The 26,162-nt window shown below is 44.1% G+C and overlaps 1 protein-coding gene across 2 annotated transcripts; it reads right to left on the bottom strand.

Annotated features, from left to right (window-relative positions):
• Nucleotides 1-435: 435 nt before the first annotated feature.
• On the bottom strand, nucleotides 436-24,686 carry klf7a (Kruppel like factor 7a). Of its 2 annotated transcripts, XM_030780532.1 has the most exons (5): nucleotides 24,585-24,686; nucleotides 5,512-5,913; nucleotides 5,289-5,451; nucleotides 1,981-2,104; nucleotides 436-525 (listed from the first exon to the last, which is right to left on the bottom strand). In XM_030780532.1, the coding sequence occupies exons 1-5, from the start codon at nucleotides 24,684-24,686 to the stop codon at nucleotides 474-476; spliced, it is 843 nt and encodes a 280-aa protein (XP_030636392.1). In that variant the 3' UTR covers nucleotides 436-473. The 2 variants fall into 2 exon arrangements, with proteins under 2 accessions (XP_030636392.1, XP_030636390.1); XM_030780530.1 differs by having other exon boundaries at nucleotides 5,289-5,913.
• Nucleotides 24,687-26,162: the final 1,476 nt, after the last annotated feature.

Here is a 26,162-nt window from a genome sequence, read left to right as displayed (position 1 = left end):
TCAGGTTGGAGTCTGAAACTGATCCCAGGTCAGGGGACCTCACCAAAAAAATCATGGTCCAGACCTGGTGTCAGACCAGAGGAGAATGCCTCTGAAGTCCTTAGACCTCCTTGCACACCTAATCTTGGAACAAAATGTAGTCCGTCCATTCTTCAGAGGAGCTCACACTAGATGTTAACCCAGGCAAAGTGATGGTCCTTCACCATGCCTAGTTCTACACCCAATCAGAGATCAGGCTGTGATTTTGGGTTTGGTCTCCAGACCCCCCTCTCCAGTCCATGCCTGGTCATAACCCCAGTGTTTGTCCTCTGGTGAGGCCTTCTCTGGAATGGGCTGGATGAACGGCCATGTGTTGTGTTCACCTCTTTTCCATCCCTATCTCTCCCTCTCTTTAACACTCCCTCCCTCTCTCTCTCTCTCTCTCTCTCTCTCTCTCTCCACATCTCCTCTTCGCTTCCTCTCCCTCCATCTTCTTAGATATGCCTCTTCATGTGCAGTGCCAAGTGGTCTGACCGAGAGAAACACCTGAGAAAGAAAGAGAGAAAGAGAGAGAGAGAGTTAGGATTCTATCACTACACTAACAAGTTAAAAAAAAATAAAAAAAACTTCACCAGAATAACACCCAAAGAAACAGTACACTTCCAGTTAAGACTTTCTGCAGTGTCCTTAGACTGTATCTGTCCAACAGTGTGAAGATTACATGGTACTAGGGGGAAGTAAGGCTGAAAGCATAAGAATAGATGGGAAAGTGTTTTATTGTTTTGGCAGGGTTTTGACAGATGGTCTCCTCAGCCACTGCCAGAAGGCGCAGTACCAGCTGGCCCGCCTCCCCTCCGCTGTCACCTCAGGGGGTCCGGACACAGGCAGGACGGATTAGCCCACGGCCCGAGGGTCCGAGCCCACAGGTTGAACGTATGTGCCCGGTCCACTGTATTTACTGATGAGAGGACAGGAAGGGAGCTCATTCCACATGCTGTTTCCCCTCTGGTCTCTCTCTCTCTCTCTCTCTTCTTCTCATTCTTATGGAAATCTAAAATTTGACAGTACTACTCCAGACAATGGTAGAATGGATTTCCCCTCAAGGTCTCAGAAACGGAGCAGTGAGGAGAGAGAGAGAGAGAGAGAGAGAGAGAGAGAGAGAAAGGTAGAGAGAGAGGAGGGGGGGCACAGCGCTTTGTGGGAGACACTAAAAATCTAACATCTGTGAAGGAGTTTATTTATACATCAAAGGGTAAGGATGAGTTAAAATTCACTACAGTGGTCCAGACCTCTGGGTCAGCGTCTCTGAGAGACAAGGCATGCGATGGAAATCCAGGCACTTGGCCAAATCAGATCTCATTTCTTTTGGCACCGAAACCCATGCAGCGTCTTCACTGTCTTTGAGTTAGACGATGTCTAGGTTTGGCTTAATATTTTAATATTTAATATTTTGTCCTGGTGTACAAGCTTAATTACATTATTAATTATGTGGTAATTACTCATTAATAAAACAAAATACATGTACATACACATGAACACACTCAGAACATGGAGTTGTAGCCCAATTAGAACCAACTGAAAAGATTTTGAAGACTGCCAGCGCAGCTGATGTTCAGCACAGTTTCTTGGATAGGAACACCATATTAATGTTTTCATTTCTCGTTTTACCTCACTGATCTTAATTGTATTCAGTCAGAAGTATTTTCGTTATGAGTTAGCCTTACGATCAGTATTAAGGCTAATATTTATGTTAGGCAGTCTATAGTTCGTTCACCAAGAACGACACTGGCTTGCGTCATAGTGTGAGTTCTTAAGTCATTATGTTGTCACTCAAAATAACAAGAGTGTTGCTACAGAAACAATAGAGAAAGGGAAAAACACAGTGAGAGCTTTGTTTGACGCAAGATATGTGTGTGTTCTTTTGTTATCAAACACCTGTGAGTCAGGTGTGTGGTGTGTGGTCACAGACTGAAAGAGACTGGGCTGTTTGCAGAAACTCACCTGTCGCAGTGGTTACACTTGAAGGGCTTAGCACCAGTGTGCTTACGGTAATGCCGCGTCAGTTCATCGCTGCGGGCGAACCGCCACTCACAACCTTCCCACGAACATTTATAGGGCTTCTCACCTGTGGATGGAAGCATACACACACACACATACACACGCACAGACAGACACACACACACACACACACACAAATAGATATGTAATGAATATGCATATTTCTGTTTTGGGGGGGTGTGGGGGGATCTGAACATCCTCCATGTCTCGTCCCCTTTTGGCCGTTTAATTCATTTGTTTTGATTTGATTAGCAGGTCTGAGAAGCGTCGACATGATTGGAGTTTATGAAATACATGAGCGTCATTAAGGGACACAGCTGTCATGCTAAACGAACCCTCAGTTTCAGCGAGCCGCTCAACGAATCAGCACAGACAGGCAAAGGAAAACTAAAGCACGGCTCCACCGTCATCAACGACAAATATCGAGTTTCGTTGGATGAGAGAGCTGCACAGGAGGGCTGGGCTGCACTGTGGTACTGGGTTACAGAGAGGGGGGGTAAAGGGAAATGGGCCTGTTGGCAGGATCATCTGTTGAGATGAGGGGGATAGAGTTTATTTGGGTCTGTGGGAGAGGTGATAATTAGAGCAATAACGATGTTTAATGGGGAGGAACTTCATATTTACTGTCGAGCAGCTGCCTCTGTCGCTGTGTACCGCCACATCCACAAATCTTACAAACGAGACCGACTGTATAAAAAAAAAAAAAAAAAAGATGGAAAAAAAAGGAAATGAAGGCAGAGCAGATTGAGAGGGAAGGCTGTTTGAACGTGGTTCCCTGTCTGTTTGCAGCATTAGCTTTGCTTAATAAAGAGGAGGTGATAAAAGAGTATAAAAGTGTAAAAATGCACCAGATTCATATGGACAGGAATCACCTCAACCACACACACACACACACACACACACACACCACTGCAGCAGGGCAGGTTTAGACCTGAGCCCACAACCACCACAACCTCAGCCAATTATAAGTGAGGGAGGCATGGATGCGCAAGTCAGTCGCCTAGCAACCGAGCAGGCACGTAACGTGGGAGGCAGCAGCGCAGCCGGCTGAATCTGGCATCCGCGGCCCCTCCATGCCACCAGCCAATTATGGCTCATGCTGGCAGAGGAGGATGCAGTTGCCTGGTAACCAGAACTGTACATGCAGTGTGTTTGTATGTGTGTGTGTGTGTGTGTGTGTGTGTGCGTGTTTGTGTGTGTGTGTTTGTGTGTGTGTGGAGGGTGCATGTGGATGGGGGGACAGCTGTGTATGTTGCAAAAACCGGCATTGCTGGTTAAGTTTGGTTCGCAAGTGACGGCAAACAGTCTGTCTATGACGGAGTCCCATTTGAAGATGGCCCAGTTGCCTAGCAACACCCCCCCTTCCCCTACACCAACCACCAGCTCCCCCTCCCCCTCCCCCCCCATCCCCCATCCACTGCACTACACCCATTAACCACCCATACCCTCACCCCTCCACCCCTTACACACCCTCCAAGCAGCCTTATAGGTGTCTGAGCTGAAGTTAATTACATTTTCTCAGTTAAACTGGAGACAGAGGGAGTCATTATGATCTCTGCGGCTCCTGAAGGCAGACAGTGGAAAAAAAAAATCCATTCGGTGGCCATCACTGCTCTCAAAGTTATCCAAATCCTGTTTCGCTATATTGAGTCTGTGCACCGAAGACAATGCACACACGATGGTCCCTCCCCGACCTCACCACCCCAAAATCTCTGCTATGTGATTATCTTCTGCTTCAGGAAAGCATTAGCTCACAAAACGTTTTAGTGAAAGGGGTTGGGGGGATGGGGGTGGGGGGCATGTCATTTCCGTTTTAGGCAGATTAATTTTGGAACAAAAATCTTAATCTCTCCATGTTTGAAATTCTCAGATATGATAAGGCTTCTGAAAAAGGATTAAGCTAATTACGACATTAAGGACCTTAAAAGAGACATGCCCCTGTGGCAGCACTTTTTATTCCTTTTTTTTTTTTGATGATTTTCATGTTCTATTTCTACTGGTTTAAAATGAATAAGAACAAGAGAATTTAGTTCATATCACAAATGTAATTACTTCTGACACTTTAAACATGATGTCTGACAGAGATGTTATTAGTCACCATTGCCACCATGGTGTTCCATTTAATCACCACCACTGTAGTCCACATCAACAAAATGCTGTTCAGTAAGTAAAACTGTTTAACTTTTGTTCTCCATACGGAGTCTGTAAGCTTTCAATGACACAGGTTTTAGCCATAAACGTGACCCATCAACGTGTCTAGACCTGAATGACGATTATGGCCACTAATTTGTCAGAGGAGGTGCCATTAACTCATGGCATGTTTCGTTTCTCAGAGGGAAAACCTGCACAGACGCATCCAAAGACACGGTGAGCGAGCCACGGGGAAGGCAAAAAGCAAAAAAAAAAACACAGAGCACATCTCATTCGGGCCGAGCCATCCATCACGCGGCAGTTATTCACTCACCGGACGGCTTTTCGGACAGCAGTCGGAGTGGTTTTGGACTGAGATCGAAGAGAGGAGAGAGTTATGGCCTTTACCTTCCGCCAGACGTCTGAATACGTCCAAGGAAGAACCGCTACAACCTTGAGAAAATGCTCTCTGACAAAACGGGGGAAGGGACTCTGGGCTGGTGGCCAATGGCGGGAGGAGCGGAGAGAAGAGTCAGGAGTCTTAAATTATTAAGGTGTCATTAACGACGGTGACTTGTAGGCACAGATTTTAAATAGCTCCAGTGCCGAAGGGTCTCTTGCTGATCATTGATTTTTGGCGTTTCCTTAAATACACTTGGTGTGCTGGTATCAAACTGGGCAATGTGACATCTGGGCTACTGGGAAGGGTGAGTCCTCTTTGGCTCCTCAGCTGGTACATTAAAAACAAGCTGAATATGTGAGGAGACTAATTTGTTAAACAGAACTGCATCTAAGTGCACCAAGAAAAACAACAGTCAAAGCACTCATTCTGAATACGTTTTAAATCATCACTGAGGCTGGATGATTGACAAAGCTACCCTGTTTAGTCCTACAAATCCATGAATGACTGTAAGATAGTTTGTGTTTTACGTTTGGTCCAGTCCCCATCATAGTTGGTTGATTACCTCACAGAATCCTTTGAAACATGTAACTTTTGGCAAAATTATGAAGCGACACGTATTAACATACACATGTATTATTCTTTAAGATTCACGCCACTAAAGAGAGATGAGGTGTATGTTTTTCTGGCAAGTTGAAGCTGTGTGTTTTCTTATTCTTACCTGTGTGTGTCCTCTGATGGGCCTTCAGGTGGGAGCTTTTGGTGTAAACCTTCCGGCAGCCGTTAAACTGACAGCGGTGAACCCTCTTCTTATTCTCTGCCATCTCTGCAGAACCTCCTCCTCCTGCTGCTGCTCCTCCCAATGCCAGGGGGCATGCTCCTCCCTGCTCCCCGTCGCTGTGAGTCCCGTGGCCAGGCGAGAGCGGCAGCGTGTGTGCCGTCACCAGCCGGGCAGCGCTAAGACCCACCTTCCTGGCCACCAGCTTAAGCGTCAGCGTCCCCCCATCGTTCCCCGGAGTCTGGCCAGGTTTGACCAGGTGACGGCCCAGTTCAGGGGAGGAGGGGGGCGTTAGGGAGGTGACTGCGCTTAGCTGGGCGGCGTTGACCTGCGTGGCTGCGTCGGAAGGTGCGGGTGAGGTGGAGAGGGGCTCCCTCGGGGGGCTGAGGAGAGGTGGAGGCGGGCTTGGGGGTTCGGCCAGGCTCGGGAGGAGAGGATCCAAGAGGTCTTCCTCGCTGTCTTCCTCTTTTACGAAAGCTGGGGTGAGGAGGCAATCCAGCTCCTCGTCAAACAGGTCAGAGAGACGCTTGGGCTCCGTCTGAAGATAACGCTCCAACTCCAGACAGGTCTAAAAAAGATCAGAGGAGAACAGTCAATTATGGCTTTACATTCATGTTCTTTTTTTAAAAAAAAAACACATTTATTGATCAGAAGAAAGAAACAATCAGTCCGGCTTTACACTGATGTTCTTTTAAAAAAAAAAAACATTTATTGATCAGAAAAAAGAATCAATCATTCCGACTACAGAACACAAGGTTTGAGTCACATGGTATTCTTTACAAAAATTTTGAAAAAAAAAAAAAAAAACATCTTCAGCTCCGAAGATTTTTAAAGACATTCTGCAATGAAAAAAGAAAAAAAAAAGCTCTAAGCACTAACTCAAACTGGGTCACACTCCCTGCACGTGGTAAAAAGACAACGATTTTCGACACATCCATTTTTTTAGGACCATTGACGGAGAGCAGAGTATCTCCACAAAACACATTATTTGCTTCAGCAGGCCTTCAGAGATAAATGGTTAAGCCAAGATTGATGGTCTAGGCTGGAGAGGCTACTGCACGTGCCTGTGGAGCTGCAATGCTAGCTATGGTCTGAATCACAAGGCCTGGATCTTATGTGTGGAGCACAATAGGGCTTCTCTCTGAGAGAAGGGGGGGGGGGGGGGGGTAGAAAGAGACAGAACATCTCTTGGATCAATTCTTTATGGAAGGTCCCACACCTTTTGTTTCACATTAATCACCATACGAAATCACAACCAGCGACAGTGTCTTGCTAACATGAAGTCAACCTGTACAGCAGCAGTTCTCTTAAACCTTAAGTATATAACACATCATGGCATTAGCACACTTGTAATAAAGGGTTATTGCGCCATTATGTAGGTTATTGAACATTAAAGTCTGAGTGATCTTCAGTTATTAATCTGCCAATCTGTGCTTCAAAATCAGGATGTAGAATCTTTTGAGATGGCAATAAAACAGTAAAATAGCTTTATGCGTGCTTATGACAAGTGTAACCATAATTACAGCTTAATGTTGACTTTAAGTGTTTCTTTAGGTACCTGGTGGAGTAGCAGTACATGAGGAGATTGGATCTCTTAAGCTCTTGTACTATAACATTTATGTCAAGCATACAGTATAACTGCCAGAACTTCTCAACCACTCAAAGCTACATGTTTCACACCATCCCTTGAGTTGCTGGGAATAAGAGCTGGTGAATTGCTCCCCTAGAAAGGAATAACACAAACTGTTTAGCAATACTATGAGAGCTTTTCTGGTTGCATCTGAAACAAACCCCAGCCTACTGCTTGTATCTCTGGTTGAAACATGACATCAATTCAGCATAGCTCCTGTTGCTAGGCGATATGATTTGCTATTGCATTTTAGCAAGGAATGCCTGCAATTTTCTACCAGTTAAAAGCATTCGAATATCTGTGCTGCTTTCTCTTTTTCATAAACTGAGGGTGGCATATATAATTTAAGCATAAAGACATTGTGGATTTAGTCAGGTATCTCCTCGAAAAAAGAAAAAAAAAACCTACTCAAATGGTGAAATGTTCTAGCATGACACAGAATATCTGTTCTGATTTTGTTATTATGATAAATGGAGCAGATTTCTGGAAGCATATTTATGTCTTCTCCATATTCTGTTTCCCTATTCCATCTCTCCATATCTCTCTTCAATCCAATAATACTTTATGGGTAAAAGGGATCACACTGTTAGTAAGGCAAGCAAGTCTCTCTCTCTTTCTGTGGCATTCATGACTCTCATATTCTCCTTTCCACTCCCTCAGTCCAAAGAGAAATTACCCACTCAAATGAACCAGTTAAAGGAGACTCCTCATTAAGCGATTGTGCTGACGGCAATGCATGTTTGTGTGTGTGTGTGTGTGTGTGTTGGGGGGGTTGTGTGTCAGAGCTTAATTCTACCTGCACCAGTGACATTTAAAAGGCTACTCTCAGCAGGCACACTGCACACCGTGCTCTCTCTCTCTCTCTCTCTTACGGACACACACACACACACACAAATGCACACTCATTCGCATACACACATGAAACACACACACACACAGAAATACACTCATACTCACTCTCCCATACACATACACACAAAGACACACAGACACACACACAGACACAGACACACAAACACAATCAGAGTCAGGATTGATTTTCGACCCTGCTTCAGGGGTTCAGCGGTCAGTAATGTCAGCTTGCCTGCTGCTGAACTGTTGTGGATATGACAGCAAGAGGGGGCAGACAAGGTTCAGGCCGTGTTTTTGTGTATGTGACAACAAAATTAGACAGACAGGGCTCAGGCATAAAGAGAGAGAGAGAGAGACAGACAGACAGACTGAGCGAAAGAGCTGTGTGTGTGTGCTTTTGCCTGTGTGTATGTTAGTATGTTAGACAACAAAAAGAAGGCAGACAGAGTTTGAGGGGTGGTGTGGTGTATCCCCAAAAAAGGGCAGACAGGGTTTGAAAGGGATAGCATATGGAAGAGGGGAGAGGGAGAGAGAGAGAGAAAGAGAGAGAGAGAGAGAGTGTACGTCTGTGTGTGTGTTTTGGGAGATGGGGTGAAGAGGGGGTACACGCTGAGCGCGCTTTTCTCCTTATCTTCCCTTAGTTGCCTTTTCTCTTGTCCTTTGCTATCACAATCCTTCCCTCCACTTCCTCCTGCCCCCCCACCTCCCCACTGGCCCTGAGGTAGTGACATTCAAAGGATAATGTTACTGACCAAAATGGCAGTGAATTCAATGGTGTCTGTTCCACAGAGGCTGGGACTGATGTAGACTCTGAGACGTGGAGAGCTGACATTCTACTCATTCGTTTTCAGCACTGAGACGTTGTTTCAATAAGAAAGAAAAACTAGAGGGCCCAAAGCAATTGTATACAAAAACACAAAACAAAAAAACCCCCAAAAAACAAAAAAAACCAAAATGAACTGCCCTCCAAAATGAATAAAGTATAAGCTTGGTTTTTCAGTCCATTTCTTGGCAGAGAAACAGAGAAGCACACAGACTGACAAGGCAACATCCCCCAATTAACACACACACACACACACACACACACACACATACATACATACACAGTGGAAATGAGAAAAATGGTCACCAGGGGAAGGAGAAAAAAAAACATCAGTCAACCACAGCATGCAGATTTAACAATATCTAATGACACTGGAGCCCAGACCGAACTTTCCAAGACCCCCTGTTGACATTTCACACCCCCTGCTAGGGAGGAGAGGTTGTCAAACGGCAGAGGATTTACGCCGATAAAATGATTCATCTGCAACATGCCCCGCAGCAAGCGCGGCTGAGAATATAAAAGTGTGAAATAAGACACACTTAGCCGTCAATCATAGACCAGGCCGTTTTTTTTTTTTAGACTCACGGAAGGAGTAATGAGACTCACTTGATATTCTTACTATACAAATCCTTACATTTGTTGGACAAGTACTTCAAATTTCAGGTCTATCTGTTAGGGGGTAAAATTTGGAGAACCTACAAAACCAGCACATTTGAGCTGCTTCGATCACCTGCGGTTGTGTGAAACATTAAAAAAAAAGAAAAAAAAGAAGCTTTTTAAGACTTGTTTTTGCGATTTTCTTTTTGGTAAGGCTCTGTGATGGACAGGAGTGATTCTTGGAAAAAACTAATGGAAAATATTTAAAGGACAATGTACAGAAATGCTATCCCTCCCTCTTAAAGATGTTTTCACACACTGTCTGCAAGTGAGCAACTACTTCTTTCAGTATTGTGTAGCTTTCACAATGTGAACAGAGGGAGAAAAACTGACCCTGAATCAGTTACTGGGGAAAACAGCGTTACTATGACCGCTAAACAATTTCATCTCCCGCTGGGTAATTATCTTCTCTGCATCTGTGCACCTGTGACAACATGTCACTTCCTCTACAACTTGTCCTCCGCCCTCCCCTTACGCCCACATCCCCATGCCACCCTACCCCAATCTAACCCATTAATAACATGCAAAACCCTCACTGTGTAAGCCATCACATAGGTGTATTAGGAGATGATCAAGAACAGTTCTTTCATCATTTTTTTTGATTGACCTTAACAGGGATTTTACTCTAGAGCCCTGATCCCAGATCAGCAAAAAGACCCTCTTCATCACAAAACGCCTGTTGTAAAAGAACCTCAAACAGCGAGGCAATTAGCATTGAAATGCTACCCCCTGCAAGGCAGCATCAGCAGCAACAGCAAGCAGCAGCTGAAGCTAATAAAAATAAATAAATAAATAAATGGGGTTATAAAAAAGAATGGATGGCTCATGGACGCCCCTGGACGATGGGGGTAAAACACAAACAGCTGTTAAGCTAGATGAGACAGTTATGGGCTATTAATTTTGTGGATGATTTAGCCTTAGCGTTAGCCTTGGCCTATGACTGTTAGCTCCAGGCGGCAACAGGATTTTTCGAAAATGGCGCAGAGGGAGTTGTTTGTCAAGTCAGGTGATTGTTATCTGACAAGTTTGCATTTGTCAAACGTGCGCTGGAAAGAATTTGCCGGCACACTGCAAAACCCTTTCTGCCACTTGGCCTAGCCAGGGATGTTAAATAAGTTTAACAGTTGCGTCCAGGCCGCAAAACTGAACTGGCTGATGGATCACAACCGGCAGATGTTGTCTGAGATTGTGAAGGCAAGCGGTGAACACAGGCCAAAATGCCAGTTTCCCTTCTTCTGTGCAATCGGACACAGGCGCACTAATGCTGTTTATCTATCGGGGTATGAAGGTGGAGGATGTTGTTTGGATCTGATTGATAGCCGCGGACTGAAACTTATCCAGTCTTCGCTCTGGTTAGTCATTGATCTGCAACATGAGCACTGGACCCACAAATGACCACCTGCCACTGGTTTGATTCAGAGGGCGAGTCTGCAGTTGGGCTGTCTGGGACCCTCTCTCTGTTAGCTCCTGCCCAGCGACGGCAGATCGATCGGACAGACGGAAGGGGAAATGATAGGATGGCTCAGCGGCTCATCAGTGCGGTACCTCACGACTCTTACCCCTAGGTGTGGATTTACGGCTTTGCTTGGGCACAACCTAAAAATAATCCTCAGCTCACCTGCATCAAGCAGCGGCTGTTTTATCAAACACACACACACATGCATGCACGCGCACACGCGCGCACACACACACACAGAATCTGTAAATGCCTAAAAAACTGAATGAAAGCATGAGGTAAAAAACTCAAAGAAAAACAATTTGACTTAAAACAAAATAGAGCAGCACGAGCGTTTAAGGAAATATGGCAATTACACACAAACATTACACAAACAAGCACAGAGAACAAATTCCTTCAGCAAACAATGCCCAAAACCCCCCATTGTTTGCCATTAGAATTTGTTGTTGGACGTTTCAATAAGTAGTCCCCTCTTAACATCCACTCTGAAATATTCAGTCAAGCACCTATGATTTGAATAAGAGCAAACAGAGAGAGAGAGAAGAGAAAGAGAGGGGGAGTCCTCCATTATAGAGGCAAAAAGCATTATCTGGACGAGGGCTAATGTCTGCTGACACCTCTAAGCAGGCGTAAAAGCCGAGACGGCACTCGTGAAATGGATCCTGAAGAGCACTGTTGACTTAAGCATTTACTGAACCGCCGGGCACTGGAGGGGCGAAACAATAACCTGGCCAAAAAGACGGGAATGTTTCTGCCAAAGAGATTCTGTCATATTTCCTCCCAGATATATGGGCTTGTCCTTTTACCCCGCCGCAAAAATCGTTTGGCTCCCACTTCAGATAACGAGGGAGACGTGGGCAGAGGCTTAATTGCACATGCTCTTATCAGGCCAAGGTTACAGTACCTGTGTGGTAGAATCTCATTCCGTTTGCAGTATTCAGTTATGGACGCCTGACGCAGCTCGTTTCAGCCGAAGAAAAGCAAACGCGGGCGCACGCGCGCGTTCCGCAACTGATAACCAGAAAGCTGAGAACGCCGCTTCTCTTCTGTGACGAAACACCAATTAAGAAATCACACTTCTGCACACACTGAGGCCTGGCAGATCTTTACAAGCCATGAGCAAATAAAACAGCTCCCCCACCCCCCAACAGTTCTTATTCAAGCTGGGTTTCCACATAGTAATCTTCTGCCAGTGGATGAGCGGGGGGGGGGAAGACATAATTAGGCATGAAGAAGCACTCTTTCGTCTGTGGATCAATCAGCAGAGTGTCATCTGAAGTGAAGTCTATCATGCGAGAAGCAAAGGCCACGGAGCTCGTTACCTCAGTGTCCGATGTTTATTTTGCAAACATTCTCTGGCATTTAGGTGACAGTGGAACATTGTCATATGTCTGATCTATTAGTGCTGTAAATTTTGCCGTAACAGGTCATAAACTAACATGTCCTCACCTGTCTTCTGATCCATTTGCTTCGCTCAGTAACGGCTGTACTGTTGATGGACAGTTATATGCTATACTCAGGTCTCCGCTGTGTGTTGTTAGACCACTTACATAGCATAGCAGCAGAACTCTGTCTACACTGTACAGCCATTCACATTTTGGGTGGCAATATATCCAGTATTGCTACAGAGGTATGCATGTAAGGTTATATTACACTGTACAAATCCCTTTAAAATCCTACAATCTTCTTCCAGTCTTTCACCTCCCTGAAGCATTTATTGTGGCAGTAAAGGCTCACCAAAATCAAAATTGGACGTGAATGAACGGGATACAGCAAGGATAAGCCATATTCTTTTCTCCTATGGGGAGTAACCTCAGTATACAGAGCTTCTGCTAAAGGCAGTGATGTGTTAGCTCACTTAGGAGGGATGTGCTTGTCACTCCGTTTGGAGGATTCAGCATATTGGTTAGCTTTCATGTTCCCCCACTGCTCCGGGCGGAGTTGTTAAAAATCCCGGGTTAGAGGTCGTCACTCGGACACAGAGACCCAGTCAGACGCTTCATCAGCAAAGCCCCGTCGAGCGTGCAAACGCCACTTTTGTCTGATGTGCAACCCTGTGCCCTTCCCGAACCGCTCTGTATTCACCGCTCACACATCCCTCATACCCAGGCACATCACGGTACAGTGTGGACTCATTTGAATGAGAGCTACGGCCAAGATTTCTCTCTGGCCCCAATTACAAGGGAGAGATTTCTGTACCATCAACAGTGATCCGGAAATACACACACACACACACACACGCACACACACAAAAGAACTCAGAGAAGGTTTTAATCTTTGCTCACAAAAGGAGGAAACATAACTATAACTCAGTGGAAAGCCAGCTGCTGCGGTGCATAACAAAAGCTGAAGCTAGTGTATTTTGCTATGATTACTGGGCTAAACTGTTTTGGGCATGCTGTGAAAACAGCTCCGTGGGGGTCGAGGGTGGGGGGTTGAGTGTTTGATAGAGGGGGTTAAGAGAAGCGTGGGTGGATGGGTCCATAGCTCCGTTATCCTGCCGAGTATGCCAGCACCCACCGCACTCACCATCTCCCTTTAACTAGATTTGGCCCGAGACACTCTTTATGGACAGGCTGGCTAGCAGGCTGCCAAAGCCAGGCTAATCTAATCACAATTCACCGGTTTTCATTAAACCACTCAGCCTAAATTAGCCCCCGGCAGGAGTCCAGAGATAGTGGGTGGGGGGGAGGAAGCAAGGGATGGGGGGCAAGAAAGGCTCATTTTAACAGAGGCATAAGAGCGTGTTAGCAGACCAAGGGAGAGGGCCACAGAGACAGAGAGCCAGTAATTGTCGGAGTAATTGTCATAACACAAACACAATGAGATGGGGAGAAGAGGGTGTCTAAGAATTAGGGGCTATGCTTGAGGGACAATGGAAGCAGATGATTTGAGAAATAACATGTCATGACCCAATGACTTCAGTCTTTCTCCACACAAAACACATTGTACTTCTTAAAGTCCTAACTGCTAATTCCATACTGATGCTGTACTAGCCTGTGGCCTATTTGTCTACAGCCTGTGCTGAGAAACACTTGTTGGGTTTGGTTGGGTTGAAAGCATTTCCAGACAAATAGAAATTACTCCTCTAAGGAAAACCACTGGCCAGTTCTAAAATTGATTCCCTAATATACTGCAGAGTCACATGGTTCCTTTGAAAGAAATAGCTGTGTAAAGATTTATCCCCAGCTCTACCACTTTGTTCTCGTAGTCTGTCACCCTTGTAGTACGCAGTTCAGTTCAGAGATGATTTTATCTTCTCGGCTTCTGACGGAGTCTTGACAATAATATGGCCTTAATCAGCACCTAGTGGAGTTCTACCATTGCAAGTCTGCTCACTGCACAGCCTTTTGATTTGCATTACAAAGACTAGGATCAAAGGCCTTCAGTTTTTAGCCAGCTTGAAGCTAATGTCCCACAGCACCGGCCCATTATGTCAGTATGCATAGCATATTCACCACACTGTAACAGCCAATTGAGTGGCAGAGCCGCGGCCATGACTCACATGCCTATGTATCCAGTCTCGTCTCTCCAGCAAAGGAGACCCTACGCTGGAATCTGAGACTCAAAACGACAGTACATAGTTACACAGTGAAAAATACGAAAGACCGACTGGACCCAGGTCATGTGGTGTGTGAAACCCCTGCTACACATCACATGTAACTGCAATAATTTGACAGCCACATCTTGCGTCGATCTTGTGTTGAAGGAGGCTGAACAAAAGCATAACCACAACGTTGTACACCACTCAGCTTACACACACACACAAACACACACGCACACACACACACACTTTTTTCTTTCCCATCCTTTCTATTACAGTCTATGCAGCTGAATAACTGACAGTAGAGAAACTCTCAGCATGGTTGGTTACGCCTTTAAAAACAACACATATTAACACTGCTTGTTAAAATTTTAACAGGTAGGCAGGCTTTCGCTTTGAGAGGGGGGACTCGGAGTAAAGAAAAAAGAGGGCTAGTTTTTTTTTCCCTCTTGCCTCTGTCTGTCGCAGGCAGGCGAAGCAGCACCAGCTCCCTCCCTTGCTGCAGAGTTCACTGAGTGCATTCCAATAAAACAAAGCAACCGAATATCGCGCTGGGGCCATTTTGAATCCATATTTGCGATCGTTAAAAAGCTTCACGCAGAATCTTCTTAAGTAGAAATTACTCGGCAGAAAAGAAAAGGGTGGCGGGGTATTGGGGGGGGGGGGGGGGCACGGACTCTGAGAGTTTAGAGAGCATCGTCTAGACAGTGTCGTCCTCCTCCCGATTTGAGATTCCCCGCCCTGGGATGCTTTTAGTCGTGCTTGACCTTTGACCTCTCCAGCGTGTAATTTGCCGGCAGGCCGTCTGAGGAGAGTGAGTCACGCTTTCGGTTACCGTCACAGAGCTATTGTTCTCCCCATCACACGGGTCGAGTTTCGGCCCCCAGAAACCCTGAGGGGTGTGAACATGAGAGCCTGATCCAATACGGAAAGTGAAACCCTTTGAGTCTACAGTGTCATTTTAACATTCACTGGCATTAATGGTTCAGTGAGCGTCGATACTCACTGTTTATCCTGGGGCATTTGATAAATGCATGTTATGGATGACTATCACTGCTCTTTGGTTCATAACGGTCATAAAACCACTTCAAAACAAGCCGACCAGGTATCTTACATCTGGGCAGGAACTCATATTATAAACCATTCTAAAGCTGAGCATTATAAAGTTGACACTGTGTGTGAAGCTTGCAATTGTGTAGCTTTTATACTGTATTCAAAAGATGTACACTAATAGTGTTCTTAAATGTGCTTAATAAATGCCCAAATGTGGGAGCAATTCAAATGAGGCTAAAAAATCAAGCGAGGGAGGACACCGAGATTCTGTCAGAAATCCCAACCTGTAAAATGCCATCCTGTGTCTGAGGATTATATCCACCGCCTACAAACAAGGATGAGGGTGCTCACCCTAAAAATGTGTGTAGCACCGACTAACACAGGAGAGAGTGTGACACAGTTGGTATTATTAATTGGCTGTGAGCCCAACACTGCCTGGTCTGGCAGGGATTTGGAGATTTGGAGGCAAACACCTGTCATCCCTGGCTCCTCTCCTGTTTACTGGGGTTCGGGCTTCAATAATTCAGACAGGGTAGGATGCCACTGCCCACGCAAGAGCTGCTCAACTGGACCCGACCGAGAGAAAGTGTCCAGTGAACCTTATGACATATAAACACACACACACACACACACACACACACACACACACACAAATGCACGTGCGCGCAAGGACAATCTGTGTCACAAGCATTCTCAAAGTCAACAGCACATCTCCGCCTTACTTACACACACACATACACACACACACACACACACACACACACACAAAGATGGTCTCTGTTCGGATATCACAAGGCCATTCCCTAAGGTATTCCCAGCAACACATCCTCCCAAAATAGCTCTCGACCCAAATAGCTTCCTCATGCTAAAACAAAAAACGACACATGCTATACCACAAGAAATAGTGAGTGTGAGAGCAAAGATTTATTAAAGCAGTACAATGAGAAGAAAAACAAAACAACACAACAGTAACACAAATGAAAACTGGAACGAGACACACACAAAACATCCCCCCTCCCCCCCAAAAAACAATTACAACTTACAAAATACGTCCCATTCTTTTGCGACCGACAGAGGCGTGAGTGCTTAATGCGATAAAAGCAAACGTGAATGGGACAAAATGCCACACTCGCCGGAGTCGTTAAATGTTTGTAGGGAGATAATGCCTTCGTAATCCACCAATGAATTGTGCAAATTCCAGCACTGTGCACTTTTCCCCACTCTGTTCTTCCGCTAGCTCAACTCAGTAGCTCCATATTGCAAGTCAGGCCATGAAAAGCGGCGAATTCGCCGACTTCAGCATAGAGGCACATAAGGGAAAGTGCACTGGGGATTGAGCCGCTCCACAGCCCAGCCGGGTCGTGTGGAACGCTGCAGGAGATAACGTATAGCATACGGAAATACAGCTGGGTTTGAATATACGCTCTGTTTGAGGGCATGTACACACACACACACACACACACACACACACACCCAGTGTCTGCTGATGTTCAGTGTGTTTGGTTCTTGTCACATTCTGGCCGTTAGCATCTCATGAGTGAAACCACAACCTGGAGTGGTAAGAATCCCTTTCCTCTCCCCATGTCCTATCACATTTCTAAGAACCAGACATAAAAAACGGTGTGAGGACTTTTTAACTTTTTTCTTTTTTTTTTAACAGTCCTCACATCTCAGTCCTACCAAAGAAAGTAAAGCCATGGCATAGCCTCTGGGACAAAGACAAAACAGACAAAAACAGGGCGTTTAAAGTAATGTTACCACAACTGTGTGACTAGAAACAGGTCAGTGAATTTGGCAGGAAAAATTTAAACAATGTTTCCTACACCTTTAACGTAATTCAGTCCAATGTCACGGCTTGTGTGGGTTACTGATATGATCAATGTGTAACATGAAAAGCCACAGGTCCAGCCATCTGTCTGAATACAGCACATCATTCAGAAACAATGAGCTATTATGATGTTAATCAAAATTCATAACTAACACTCAGCAAACAATAGCTTGGGATAGAAGAAAAAAATACAAACATAATGAAAGCTCTTGTTGCCATTGTTCAGATTAGATATGCTAAATAATATAAATCTGTCTTCAGCGATGGGGCTGAAATGATGGATTGGCTTGAGCCGAGATAATCAATGTGTGGCGTTTACCTGACCCAATTACGGGGCTGAATATTCACTGCTAACAACATGGAGCTTCAGACTGAGTGATTGATAGCTTAGCGGAGGAATGACAGAAAAGAACTTTGGATGTTTGCTGTTTGAACACGGTCCTTCATTGTCTCCTTCAAGGTCTCTGAGGAGAAATGGTCTAAGAGTGTCACTCCAACATGGAGCATGAGATTCTCTGCTCTGAAAGGCCAGTGGGTGGACTCCTCTGTCTTGACTGACGCAAAAACAAACAAATGCCTCCGACCATAGCAGTAGCAGCATGTTGTTACCTAGCAACATTTGAGCTTACAGATCCAATCCCTTGAGTAGTTTTATTGTCTTTGTCATAATATGAAATTGTGAGACAGAGGGGGAGAGAGAGAGAGAGAGAGAGAGAGAGAGAGAGAGAGATGCTGAAAATATGCTTTTGGGCATTCTTTGCACAAAACAAATATTTGTTTAATTTCCTTATGAATACACTTCGAATATATTTCTTCAGCTGTCACTACATTCTGGATTCAAACAACCTGTTCTGTTCACCTAGTATTAAATTAAAACAAAACTGACAAAAAAAAATTGAAAATTTGAAAAAAGAATAGAAAAAAAAGACTTGCCACTGCCACTGATAGAGGTAATGACTAAGATAAAATGTAAAGGCTTAAAGTGCTTTTCTTGCTCAGATTCACTTGTGCAATGGGAAACTAGTGTTGGGACCACAGTTGGCAAAATGTCAAATATTTCAGTGAAATGACTGTACTTCTGTGTCGATTACACTGAAGGAAGGAATCTTAAAGGATCCTTTAAAAACAAAAAAAGAGCCTGACCTCGGTGGCACAATTACAAGTGAAAAATTCCAGGCTCTTACAAAATAGTTCAAAAGGCTTCCAATTTCAGCTTAACAGATGCAAAAATCATTGCTGAACCGCAAGCATTTGGGTGAGAGAGTTAGGAGGGGGAAAAAAACCCCAACTAGCTCCACTCTTGCCTTGTTAATCAAAGCCTTGAGTACCAGAGCTGCTCGTCACTCACGAGGAATGCAAGATCTCATACATAAAGATGCACTCCTTTTTCTTTTTTTCTCGCCTTTTTTTTTTTTGCCTCGGCTCATCTTTCTCCTCAACCTCGGGTGATGACAGTCGCGCTACAGGCTGTCGACAAACGAGTGCGACGTCTCCCAGGTCCTCTCTTTCATCAAACGCTAACCTTTTCATCACCGTTCAACGTGGCGACCATCACAAGCAATCATCTGGCTAGTGCGGGATTAATGATCTCCCTCGCCTGGAGTGGGTGGCTTCCTAAGAGAGCTAGTGTGCAAGCGTAATTGCATTGCTTTAGGGTCAGCACGGGTATTGTTACTAGGTGACCTCTTGATGCATCATCCCCTTTGGGTCGTGTCAGTGAAGAGACGAAAGTTGTCATTTAAGTTAAGGACCAGACGCCACAGTATGCCAGCTAGAGATTTCTTTTAGCCCAGAGGTTGTGAATCAGATTTTTTGCGAATGTTTAAAGTCACAGACAGTCCAGTGATATCTGAAGAGTTTTTACATAGGCTTTGTGAGTCTGAGAAACCTCTTTATAAATACTGAAACCTTAACCACATACAGCAACAATGAACAATGCAGCAACATGACCATCAAATAAATAAGAAAAGTTATGAACTAGTTCATTAGGGATAATATATCCATAATTAAGATCCTCATTTAAAAATCATAAAAAATGGCCAATAAATGTCCATTAAAGCCTAGAGAAAGGACAAGCAAAGGGCTTGAAGTTGGTGATGGTGAAAACGGTCTCATCTGAATCCAATGAATTGGAATACATACATACATATATATACATACATGATGAAATCGGAAATATATATGAAATATATAAATGAAATGCCTATTAACAGCCATAAAGGGTGATAAGACTGGCTTATGTTTCAAAAGTAAAATTAGAGGCAGATGTATTCATTGTGGCCCCCCCCCCCCCCCCCCAAAAAAAAACTTGAGTCTTACCTGCTGAACAGATACAAGCAGAAGGTGGAGAACAGCTCAGTCTCTATTCTAATTATAGTGCAACATTAATTAAAGACCTTCCAGTTCGCGCTATGTTACACGTCTCCACTCAGCAGATGCATCTGGGATGTGCAAGTCGGGATTCTACAGGAGAGCGGGGCTGTGAGATAAATATCTTGCAGTGGCTGATTACGTTAATGAATGAGACAGTGACCCAAATTTCTTTGTCGTTTTCAATTACTGACGGTTGTCATTTCCAATCTCGACCCGCTCGCAGATATCTTATCATCTCATACGTGATTCTTCCAGCTCCATTAAACAGAACATTAGCTAAATATCTGCTCCCGGATTCACTGGTAAGTGGGTACTACCAAACAAGTCAGGCAACTAATATGATCATACAAGAGTCCAAAAAGGGGTAACCATGCAAAGAATCCATGCAACCCCCCCCCCCCCCCCCAAAAAAAACCCCCACTGTTAAAGAACTGGATCTGTATCTTTTGAGGTGCTTTTGAAGTGGTGCTATAGAAGATGCGGACTGTACATGCTCAGCAGGCAGCTTTGTGACAGTCACACACAAATAATTGTTATTGTGTAAATTCACAAATGTGTTGTCCAATAGTAAATTGAGCTCTGGGTTTTCTCTCTCCTTTTTATTTTTTTTAAGACTTTGCTTTTACTTTTGGATCCGTCTCGGGGGAATAGCACTGCTAGGCGGGGCTTAGGAAACTGTGTGTGAATGGTCCAAAAATCGCATAACTCATACTTCTGTGTGTGTGTGTGTGTGTGTGTGTGTGTGTGTGTGTGTGTGTGTGTGTGAAAAAGATGAGCGAGGCACAATCTGATCTGGAAACCTCTTTAAGATTTCACAGTGCCTTGCCTTAACAGAGGGGAAAGAGACAGAGTCTTCATCTGTCTCTCTCTCTCTCACTCTGGCCGATGACTGCTGTGTTACGGCAGGCAGCTGTGGCCCGCCGAGGATTACATAACACGCATTTCAGCAGCCATTGCTTAACCGTAATGGGAACGCGTTCAGCTGGATATGGCTCAACGAGGAGGCGAAACGAAACCCTCACTTAGGGCCGGAGACTCGGAGCCAGCTGGCTGATTGCGGGGCTATTCTGGGGTAGATGAACGGACCAGAGGAAAAGCGAGTGGTTGGAAATGTACTTCATTCTTTAGACGATATTACTTCTTTTTTTTTTTTTTTTAAATCTTCTTCCATTAGGTCCCAGGGGTTGGAAGCAGTGAAGTGTAGGATGGGAGAAAGACTGCAGTGAAGAATTTGCATGCTTGGCAGTTTTCTCTCACTCTTCTGTCAATCCACACATGCACAGAGTACTGCAGGGGTTGTTGTTTGCTGGTCCACCAGAGGAGAGACTAAAAAAGGGGTGCTGGAAATCAAAAGACTAATATGATCAAATATACACAGTTTATATCAGGACGGGGCTCAGTTTTGGATTTGTATTATCTGAGCAAGAAGATCAAGGCTGCGGTTCTGGGTATTGATCTGATGATTCAAGGACCTGATCCTTAAATTCAAGAAAGCAACATGAGGCTATCTGAGATAGACTGTCTCTCGGCAGTCGCTCCTGCTTAAAAATCAATTATACCCCATTACTGTAGAAAAGTATGTGTTAAAAAATGTTAAATGGGATTTACGGATTTTAAGGATGAGTTGAGGGGGTCTGAAGAGCTTTTGGAGAGGTCACTTATATAAGATCAACTGATATTCCATCAAAGCGTTACCTGAGTGTAGAGAAATCAGGCCACGGAATAAAAATGAGAAATATATAAATTAAAAAAAGAAAAAACTCTTTTCAAACAGTCATCTCCACCAAAGCCCAATGCTATTCTTAGCCACAGTGAGAAAATCACTAGGGTCCTTTTTGAGAACTAAACACTTCTCCTTGAAACAAATCTTCAATTTACTGTGTCCAATTTGTGTCTGTACACAGAGGCCCAATTTAATAGTATGCAGCAGTCATCCATTGATGTGTCTAAGTCTGCAGGCACTGAAGTCGTTACTTGCAGCAACTTTAAATGTTGTATGAAGTTGACTTCTGTAAACACTCTTATGCTTGAGTTTCTGTCATTACAACGTACCTGCACAGAGCAGCAGCAAGGTTTCAACTCCACACAAACTCAGGATCTAAAAATACCCAACAGTAGAAAAATCGAAGCAGCAAAAAAGAAAAAACAAAAAAACAAAACAAAAGATGTTTCAAGTTCTCCTATAGTCCTGAAATAGAATGTTGAAAGATAAGAGCATTCCAAAATAGACCAATATGCCACTGTAAGCCCAGAGTTCTGGAATGCTCTAGCACATTCTGGATCAGATCAGAAGTCTTTCTATTTCAGTGTTTCGGTATCACACTACTGTGCTCTTCTGTCGAAGCAGACACCCATGGTGCGCTGTGACAGTCTTGTCAAGGTGAAAATGTAGGATCAGCGTTTGATGGTTGATGTTAGAACTGTGGGGCTGAGAATCTGATCCTGGATCAGCAGCTGGAGGAAACTTTTTCCGGGAGTATAAAGTCCAGAAAGACACAACTGCACTGATTTGCTAAATCCTTGAACTTGTTTTGTGTGCAAAATAGATCATGTTCATCTATATGATCAGTCACTGGTTAATGGGATTGGGATACTCCAATGCCGCTGGAACATTATTAGTTTTGCTCATACAAAGAACTGGCATCAGCCAATGTGAGTGAACCTACCCCACAGACAGCCCATGTGTTTCCCTTTACAGACAGCATCTCCATTCCTGGAAACACAACACAGCCTAAAAACTATTATTTTTCATATAGCTTTCAACTCAGTTTTCATCACCTTCCTACCTACTCCATGGGAAGCGCTGGTGCTGAAGAAAAACAAAAGACACCCACTGAACAAACATATGTGCTGTATTTTTTGAGTCATTCCATTGTGAGGTATAAACCTGGATCTGGTCTACTGAAGCCAGGTTCCCAGCATCAGATCTCTAAAAGCATCAGTGAGGAAGAGCAATAGCACAGAATAGCACAGTGTTCTTATTTCCTTCATCCTATATGAAACCCGTAGCTACATGCCCACAAGTATTTCTCATCAGAAACCAACAGAAGAGGAACAGCAGGGGTTGTGTATGGCATAAACATTGCGTCATATTGCAATAGGAAACATTGTTTGTCAATCTTCTCCACCTCAGGATGAAGAGTGTATGAGTCATGCCTGATCTTTTCATTAGTAATCCAGTGTGAAGACCAGTCTATAATGGACCTACACCTAACTACAGCCATTAAACTGATAGCTTCTTATGTCTTTACATGAATACTAATGAATACTCAAGGGTGCAAGAAGCTACACTGTATTCACTTGTCAACAGTCTGGGCAGTGATGTCCATTCTTGTTTAAGTTCCGTCTGTCTCTGTTTGATCATCCTTGTGATGATGAGGTTCTAGCAGCATATTTCACTCTTATGTGTGGAGACTGAATGGAGTGCCAAGGGCACAAGGCATAGCAGCTTTATTGAGGTCAAATATCCATCACCAAACATTTATTTATTCATGCAGTCACAAGGCCACAGCAAGGCCAAACACGCTCTCTCTATTTTGTGTTTTACTGCGTGCACAAGTTGATCATATGCAAGTGCGCTCAGAAACACACGCTGACACGCATACATACATTGGATCATCTCAAAATACACATACAAACACACACTCAAGTGTTAAGCCTATATGTTTCATAGATAAACTCAGTGTAAATTACTGTTAGTTACACCTTAATGCTACAATAGTGTAATAAATAGATCAGCTTTGGGATTCGCATATAGTCCACATACTGCCCTCAGAATGAATAAATTCAGCAAGATTGACAGCTGTGGTACACAGACTTCGGCATCTCTGCTGAACGAATGCAAAAACAGATTGAAGCGTCCTTAACTGTACAAATGCGCATAAATAGGAATGATCTACAGCGGCATCAGTTTACTATAGGTTGCCCTGACTTGTGGTTCGGCACTGCGGAGAGCCAGCAGGAGCAGGGCAGAGTGCCTTGTACAATATGCGCAAACCCATGCCGCGGATCGCTCCATGCAAACGCATGGCAAATCCAATTCATCGGTTTAATAGCTTGAGAAAAACAGCGTAATGGAAGAAGAGATCAACTACTTTTATTGGTTGAAAAAAGGCAAAAACACAGTATTGCTGCACTCAGGTCTGGCATCATGTGAGGAAGAGCATGTGCGCGTGTCGCCATGTGGATGCCAACGTGCTTTGTCCTGCACTCCTTATGGCTTTATTTTACGGAGCGCGCGTGTACGGCGCTATACGGGGCTTAACTTTACAGGGTTTGTTTACTATAGTAACTGACGTAACGTAAAAGCATGATCTATAAGACACGTTCGTTAACCTGATGTGTTTCCCTTAAAACTCACTTAATCGTGCGGCAGTTTATACCACGGTATTTAAAAGAAATACTGTCTACGTACGACCCCGCAATTTTATACTATCGTAATCTCAAAGAAATTAAGCGCTTCATGTGAGCCCCGTTTTACCAAGGGGCTGAGACGTTAGCAGCCCTGAGATAGGCAGACACACTGTTGAAGAAGTGTGTTTGTACTATTTAACATTAAATACGTTCTTGACGTTTGCAATTTCCTTTAAAAGCACTCCCGGCCTCTAGAACCTGGAATATGACGCCGCGCGCACCACACGCCATTAAAGCTCTTTACTGTGAAAACAGTGCCACTCGTTCTGTAATATCGAAAACGTGAAAGTTACTATCACATATAAAAATTGCTAAAAACGTATAACTTGTACATACATAAAACGCTGTACAATATCAGTTGAAGACCAAGAAGACTCATAACAAAATGGGTGAAATTAAAGAATTAAAAACTTTCGTTAGTCTCCTTCTTTACAATGTTTTTAAAAGTAGATGGTTGGTTGTTGTGGGGCGTTTCACTCTAGGGCATCAGTAGCAACGGCACTGATAAGTTGATGATGCACATGCGCGAGATACACGCACTGCAACCGAGTGGAGGGTGCGAAAAGCATAATAATTTCGAAATCAAAAGTTGTAAGGTAAAGGGAATCACCTGCTGCCAGTTTTCCTCCAGCGACGGCATTGCAGAGAAGTAACCGGTGTCGTGCACAAGCTGGAGTTCCTGAAAAATACTGTAATTTGCCAAAACATCCATGTTGCTGGTCGATATAGTGTGTTCACACGATTCTGCTTCACTAAATACGGAATCCACTTTCGCTTTATCAAACACAACGAAAAGCTTTCATGTCCACTGAACTGTGGTCCTTTCCGTCCATCAGAGTAAACTATCAAATTATGCGGATAAAATCTAAGGAGCGGAAGGAAACAACATGGATGGTGCCAAGCGAGTCAAGTCCGTAAAGTAAGTGCGTGCTCGATTTGAATCAAATAATTTTGCGTAAGCTCTTCTATGTAAAGGATCCAACTAAACCCGCATCTCAAAACGACAACATCCCAGGCTGTTTTCTCCGCAATGTTACAGTAGGCAAGTGCTGGCGCTCGCAGGTTTCAGCGCAAGTGCGAAGCACAGAATTCGTCTGAGGAGGAGCGACAGCGTAGGGGGCGTGGTAATGTGTCAATCAACTTCGTGCGTAACCATATAAGGTAAATAGGGTTGACGACTCTACGTATGCTATATCGGGGTGGAGCTTAAATCATCGACAGGGAGGAGTTAAAAACTATTCTGGACGATTGCTTGGTATTTGAAACTGTCACTCACAGCACAAACCCCACTGAAAACTGAGCTATTTTTAGAGGTCTATATAAGCCACGCAGTGGCCATAGCGGCTCATTCAGACCGAAACTGTCTGACGGAGAGTACCGAAACAGTACACGCGTTGGTCACTCATAGTTCTGCTATTACTTCAACCGTATTTGGCACTCAGGTAGTTTTAAAATTGTGTAAACCGTGTCTAAAAATACATCTATGTCATGCCAACAGAAGTCCCTCAGAGGCAGTTCCCGTTGGCGTGGTATTTGTATTTACTTGTAGATAAGATCTGCGCAATTTTAGAAGTCGTCTTTTTAATGTACCCGTGTTGCCAACAAAAAGTCCGTGACGCTATACTTGGATTATTTAACGATGTTTGGGTTAATTGATCTCTAAATAGGAGCTATATTTGTTTGGTAGTTTCTGAGGGCATTACTGCAGACACGACTGCAATCAGTAACAAATCTACGGCCCAGTAATGGACCGCATATGACTGCAATCATATTGGGTCATCAATACTATTGGAAATTGCATTGACTGGACGCGGAGTTGGATTTTTTTTTTCAAAGCGTCGATTTACAAGCCCTGTGTGTGTGTGACGAACTGCCGGCCAGTGGTATAATTTAGTGTCAATTTGCGGGTAGGGGGAGTCAAATTTGGGCAGGTGTTTCAAGGGTCCTCCCCAAACAAATCTGACGTTTTTTAAAGCCAACACATAGCAACCTATAGACTAGAGACTGCCATGAATATTGAGTTCTCTTGGAAAACGTAAAAAGTATAGATAGATCTACTTTATAAATTGAGGAATATACCGAAAATGTTCCAACTGCTTCAGCGTGATTATAAGTGTGCCCACGAATTTTTTAAAAACATTTTCTGGATGTATAAGCTTGTCAAGGCCATTAAACTGATCTGTGCTTT

Source organism: Chanos chanos, chromosome 7 (assembly GCF_902362185.1).
Source record: "Chanos chanos chromosome 7, fChaCha1.1, whole genome shotgun sequence".
Taxonomy (NCBI): domain Eukaryota; kingdom Metazoa; phylum Chordata; class Actinopteri; order Gonorynchiformes; family Chanidae; genus Chanos; species Chanos chanos.
The sequence above is the reverse complement of the archived record's forward strand: the minus strand, read 5'-3'. Positions and strand labels throughout refer to the sequence as shown.

Coding starts and splice junctions, on each gene's coding strand:
- klf7a (XM_030780530.1), bottom strand. CDS start 24,686: ATGGATGTTTTGGCAAATTACAGTATTTTTCAGGAACTCCAGCTTGTG. Junction 5,914..24,584: donor TGGAGGAAAACTGGCAGCAG/GTGATTCCCTTT, acceptor GATCTTTTTTAG/ACCTGTCTGGAGTTGGAGCG. Junction 2,105..5,288: donor CCATCAGAGGACACACACAG/GTAAGAATAAGA, acceptor TTCCATCCACAG/GTGAGAAGCCCTATAAATGT.